General features: G+C 36.2%; 1 protein-coding gene across 1 annotated transcript in view; it reads left to right on the plus strand.

Moving 5' to 3' along the window:
- The window catches only part of LOC101589783 (protein transport protein Sec23A), a 66680-nt gene that overhangs the window by 37898 nt on the left and 22217 nt on the right, over positions 1-6565 (plus strand). The window contains exons 8-11 of the mRNA XM_012512718.2: positions 235-315; positions 2128-2217; positions 4133-4239; positions 6058-6211. Of these exons, the coding sequence (XP_012368172.1) occupies positions 235-315; positions 2128-2217; positions 4133-4239; positions 6058-6211 (432 nt within the window). The remainder of the gene's footprint in view (positions 1-234; positions 316-2127; positions 2218-4132; positions 4240-6057; positions 6212-6565) is intronic.

The following is a 6565-nucleotide window of genomic DNA, read 5'->3' on the forward strand; positions in this document are numbered from 1 at the left end:
TATACTTTTCTGCTGGATGGTTAAGACCAATATAGGCCAATATATATATATATTCATATATATATATTCATATATATATGAGAAATAGAGACTAATTACTTCTACATGTTACTATATTTTGTTTGGCTTTTGAGTTTTAAATGTGGAGGAATATCTTATATCCTTAAACCCTTAAAGTTGAACATTTGAACTGGCCTCTGAGGAAACCAAATATGCTATATTTTTATTTTGCAGACCTCAAGGGAGATAAAGATTTCTGGAGCTATTGGACCTTGTGTGTCTCTCAATTCTAAAGGACCCTGCGTGTCTGAAAATGTAAGTTGCTCTTATTTTAGAAAGAAAACATAGTTAATTCTCTGGACAACACCAACAGAGACTTTCCAGAGTAATATATGGGCTCTTTTTTGTGGGTTAGCTTTAACTTTGTTGTTACAAGTCTTATTTTTTATGCCTAAGTTATTCCTTGCCCCAGTGTGCCTTGAAGCATTTTTGTTTTGGAGTTTTAGAGACTTCTGAAAGTCAAAAATCCAGATGGATTTTTGCTACTAGAATTAACCAAATTAGCTATGTTTAAGTTTTGATTCCTTTCTTTTTATCCCATTTCGTGGTGGGGAATAATGTATTCCAGAATAATATCACTGGAGAGTGGACAGTGGGACATAGAGCACAAGGTGCATAATCAGCTCTAAAAATGACAAAGTGGCAATATTGATTTTAAGTAGTTTGCATGGTCAAGATCTATACTGAATTTTTCTCAGTAATAACTACAATAATTCTGATCCAGAGGCCCCATTCATATATGCCTACATTATATATTAAATCAATATCTCTACACAGATCAAATACTTGGATATAAAGGTAATGTTAGAAGCTTGGTGTGGTGGTACACGCCTATCACTCCAGCTACTTAGGAGCCTGAGGCAGGAGAAATCACAAATCTGAAGGCAGCCTAGACAATCTAGAGACCCTATCTCAAAAAATAAAATAAAAGGGCTGGAAATGTAGCGCAGTGGTAGAGTGCTTGCCTGGCATGTGCGGGGCCCTGAGTCCATCCTCAGTATGCCTCCCTGCTCTGTAATAATGTTAACGTGAACACTTCATCAAAAGGCATAAACTTTTCTTTTGAGCCTTACTTGAATTACTTAATTAGGAATGCAGTGACACAGGCTTTAAAGACTAAAATATACAGTATGAAGACCTAGAATCAATACTCACTTTTTAATTTATCTACAAAAATTTGTATTAAAATTTTGTTATGAAAAATTGTATGATTTTTTTCTCCATAATTTTATTGATAAACAAATAGCAAAGAGGCAGTTTCAAATCAAATTGGTAGGACAGTTTCAATAATGAACACATTGCATACATTCTTCCTAGTGGTTAATTGCTGTACAAGATGCGGATCTGATAGCCTATTTACAAACACCATTAGAACAAATCCCTCTATTCATTAAGAGAATGTAACTATATATCTATCCTAACCACTTTGAATACACAGATACAAAATGGACATTCATCTGTATCCCCTTTTTTTGTTAAGTTCCATTATTTGAATATTATAGATGTGTAAACTCAGCAAAATATTCTAAAAGAGTCCAGTAACCCATAATAGTATTGGGTCTTCCGCTTGACTGACAATGTCAGAAATTGTTGACCTGAGTCCCCTACAGCTCAACATAACAGCATGGCTTTACTTCTTATATTTTGTTTTTATACTTTTCTGCTGGATGGTTAAGACCAAGGTAAAGCAGGACCTGTGCAACAAGAGTTGTAGCTTTTGGGTCTGATAAGGTCAGTGAAATCCCCTCAGGATTTATCCTGAGATCCTGTACCGCAGATTGTTTGTCAGTGTCAGCCATGTGGATGAGTCATGGCCATTGCTTGGCCAATGTGCTCTCTGTGAAAGCCTGAGAGAATGTTTTCCCTCCATGTAACTCTCCGAAAAATTGTATGATTTTATTTCATGTTATGTCATATGATAATAAATTTTAAGCATTTAACATTCATTGAACTAGTTTGAAAGTTCAAAAATGTTTTTCTTACTGAAAGTTGTTTTTCTTCTTAATAGGTATTATACTAATAACTAAGTGCTTTGGTTTTCAAACATGCTGTATTTTATTTTTACAGGAGATAGGAACGGGTGGCACTTGTCAGTGGAAGATATGTGGACTGAGTCCCACCACAACCCTAGCCATATATTTTGAGGTTGTTAACCAGGTATGAATTTGTTTACTTGAATATTAAAAAGTAAACCAATACTTATAAAAGTAATCAAATATTTCCTGTGAATTTTAGGATGATTTTTTTTTCTAGTTCTGTGAAGAATGTATATTTTGCTAGGGAATACAATGAATCTGTGGATCATTTTGGGTAGTGTCAATGTTTTAGCACTACTGATCGTTCTCATCCATGAACACAGGTGTTCTTATTTATTTGTGTTTTTTTTAATTAGTGTTTTATAATTTCCATTGTAGAGGCCTTTCATCTCTTTAAATTTACTTGCAGGCATTTTGTTTTTGTATTTTAGTACAGGGTCTACAGGGTCTCACTATGTAGATTGGGTTCGTAGTGATCCACCTGTGTTTAGCCTCCCAAGAGTTGGGGTTACAGGTACATGCCACCATCCCCAGTTTCAGTCGCTGTCTCAGTGCGCCCAGGGGTGGGGCTGGCATGGCATGACGGGGATTGAACCCCAGCCGCTGTGTCTGCCTCAGCAGGCATTTTAATCCACTGAGCTATTTGGCTGGCTCTTCACAGGCATATTATAAATATTGCTATTGTAAGTGGAATTGCCTTCTTGATTTCTGTTGCTTCTAGGGATTGAATCCCAGAGATCTAGTCATGCTAGCAAAGCATTTCATGACCGAGCTACACTTCTAACCCTTGATTCTTCCATATTTAAAACTCAAAAGCCATTTTTCTCAGTAATAGCTGCAATAATTCTGATCCAGAGGACCTATGCATATATGCCTACATTATATATTAATATCTCTTTATACAGATCAAATACTTGGTTGTAAAGATAATACTCATATAAAACAAAATCTTTTTTTTTTTTTTTTTTGGTTTTGTTTTTTTGAGATAGAGCCACGCTGTGTAATTTAGGCTGGCCTTGAATTTATGGTCATCCCTTGATCTTATTGTTCCAAGGACTAGGATTATAGTCATGCACCACCATGCCCAGCTTGACTTTTTTTTTTTCAGATACTGGGAATGGAACACAGGGCCTTGCATATGTGAGGCAAGTTATCTCCCACCAAGCTATATTCCCAGATCTTTATGCTGGTTTTATATACTGCAAAATGACTGAATTTATTTATCATTTGTTAGAGTTTTTTTGTGGAGTAGCGTTTTCCATGTAGAGGAAAGATCATGTCATTTGCAAACAGTAATAATGTCTCTCTTTTTCTTGCTTGAGTACTCTGGCTGGGATGTCTAATATGTTGTATAGAAGTGGCAAAAGTGGGTATCCTGCCTTATTCTTGATTTTATCAAGAAAACTTTAAGCTTTTCCTATTTAGTGTAATGTGGTTGTGTGTGGATTTCATTATGTGGAGGTTTCTTCTGTACCTAATTTGTTCAGCCCTTTTATCATAAAGGGTTGTAGAATTCTAGCAAATGCCTTCTCTGCATCCATTGACATATGATTTTTGTTCTGAGTTCTGTTGATGTGGTGTGTCATTTTTAGTCATTTGCTTGTGTTGAACCAATCCATGCATTCCTGGGAGGAATCTCATTTGATCATGATGAAAGAATCTTTTAAGATGCTGTTGAATTTGGTATGCTTGTATTTTGTGGATGATTTTTACATTTTTGTTCATAAGGCACACTGACTTGTAGCTTTCTGTTTTTGTTTTATCCTTGTTTGGGTTTCATATCAAGGTATAATGTTGATCGAATAGAATGAGTTTGTAAGAATTCCCTCTTCAGTTTTTTTAAAAACAATTTGAGAAGACATGTTACTTATTTAAGTATTTGATAGAATTTAACAGTGAAGTTGTCTGATTTTGGGCTTTTCTTTGGTGGGAGACTTTATAGAGTTAATCTATTCGCAAGAGAAAATTATGTAGTCTGTGATTATTGACAGTAGTCAAGAGTTTTGTTTAGCTTTTACTCCTTTGTTTTTACACAGCATAATGCTCCGATTCCTCAAGGAGGACGTGGTGCAATCCAATTTGTGACCCAGTACCAGCATTCCAGTGGGCAGAGACGTATCCGAGTGACCACCATTGCTAGGAAGTAGGTTGTGTTTGTTAAAGATTAAGTTTACATGTCCAACTGTTGTAAGTCTTGCTGTGGAACTCGGTTCCTATTTTGGGTGATATCTATGCTGGAAAGTGAACAATGATCCAGCTCACTTGCTAGAATATTCATTGATAAGAACAGTGAGGGCACTGGACATGGTGGCAAACCATGTAATCCCCGTGCTCCAGAGGCTGAGGCAGCATGATCCCCACCAGTCTGAGGCTAGCCTGAATTACATAGTGAGAGCCTGTCTTAACATCAAAAAAAGAAGAAAGGGGGAAAAAAAAGAAAAGAAAGAAAAAGTTATTTTCTTCATTCACATGAGAAAATCAAACATTTTCTTTACTATGTAATTTACTACCTCTGTATATTCATTGATATAGTGTAGCTCACTTTTCAAATGATGACATTTTCATTCAGTTCATTTGTCTTTATCCAGTTTCTGCTTTGTGGACTGGATACTGTGAGGGGAGGTTATGAATTTAAAAGGCTTGAACATACTTGGTATGCCATGTGATGGTATGGAACAGACCAGTCTTTTCTGCTTCTCCGTGTTTCACTGGGCTGAGATAATTTATACTTGTCAACCATCTGGAAAACATCTAGACATATTTATCAAATCAAAGATAGAGGAAGAAGGGAGAAGAATTTTAAGATGCTACTGCCTAAATTTCCCTAGGATCACTGCTATGTGTAAAATAGGTTCGGCATTTATTTTCAGGAAGTCCACAAGTGTTGCCAGGCATGCTAAGAGTGAGGTGCTTCACAGTTAGCATCAATTATTACAAAACTGTGTTTTTGAAATTTCACTAACCAGAAACTATTGTTGGGTCTACTCAGCAAGAGTTAGACTGGACTGGCTTTATAGAACATGTAACTTTAATAAATTACTGCTATTTCATGCATGATATCAAATTAATCCCTCAGATAAAGTCTTAACTTTTGATGGGTTTTCGTAAATATTAACAGGATAAAGAATACGAAGTAATTTTATTATGCTTTTTAATCACTAATAATTGAATTAAAGACCAATGAGAAAAGAATTGTTTTATTAATTTTCTAGTTTAATAAATGGGCATAACTTAGGCAGAGTGGAAACCTTTATTTTTGTATTTCCATTGTTCTGCTTTTATAAAACTGAAGCAATTGAATTCTTTTTTTTTTTTTTTTTTTGGCGGAACCAGGGATTGAACTCAGACCCTAGCGTTTGCCCGTCAAGCGCTTATCCTACTGAGCCGTCTCCCCGGCCCCATCAATTGAATTCTGAAGTCTGATAGAGACTTGTGTATATCTGCATGCACGCACACACATATATACATAGTCCACAAAAAAGTGTGTACACACTCCAGCAGTTTGGTGTGCTACTACATGTCTGAAAGCTAATGGCCACCACTTTGAGCACCTCTTGTGACTGTTGAGGCCAAAGGTAACTTGTATTAATCTCATGATGTCTCAGTAAACTTAGTATTAAAATACTAAAGTTTTTCTTTTCCTGATGTATACATTTTTGGGGCAGACTCTGTAGGTTAGTTTGCTTGTCAAAATCTTGATGCTTTGAGGAATCTGGTGGGAGAGGTGCCTGTGCAAGTACTTTAAAGCAATTGTGTTGGCTTTAGTTGTATTTTTCTGAAAAATAGCTGATGTTGTGATGAAATAGTTATTAGTGATTTAAAACCATGCCTATTTGTGTAGGTGGTATTGGAATTTTGAAGTATTGAAGTAGTTTTCTGCATATTTTAAATTTAAATCAGTGTGGTAGCCATTTGCAGTACTGTGAATATTAGCAACTTCTGTGCTTTCTTATTTCCTTAGTTGGGCAGATGCTCAGACTCAAATCCAGAACATCGCTGCGTCCTTTGACCAGGAGGCAGCTGCCATTCTTATGGCCCGGCTGGCAATATATAGAGCAGAAACAGAGGAAGGGCCGGATGTGCTCAGGTGGCTGGACAGACAGCTCATTCGGCTGGTAGGTAAACACTGTGCTCCTCTAAGTCCTCTGCTTTCATTTGCAGTTGGTGATCATTGTGGATAATCTCCTGAAGTATTTATGGTGTACCTGAAATGCTGTCTGAAGGACTCCTGTTCAGATTACTGAGATAGTAGCATAGTAATGAAGGGAATTCAGTGATCATGTTTAGTGCACTAGAATGCCTTTTTTCTTAAAATGAAAGAATAGCAAATATATAACTTATTTTTCTATTTATTTTGGCTGGTATGACATTAATTTAGAATTTAATTCTATATTGCTGTAACAGTTCTTAATGCTTTTCTATATTTTTTTCCTTCTTTCCCCCTTCCCCTCCCTTCCCCTCCCCTCCCC

The sequence above is a fragment of the Octodon degus genome, unplaced genomic scaffold (assembly GCF_000260255.1).
Source record: "Octodon degus isolate 3935 unplaced genomic scaffold, OctDeg1.0 scaffold00265, whole genome shotgun sequence".
NCBI lineage: Eukaryota > Metazoa > Chordata > Mammalia > Rodentia > Octodontidae > Octodon > Octodon degus.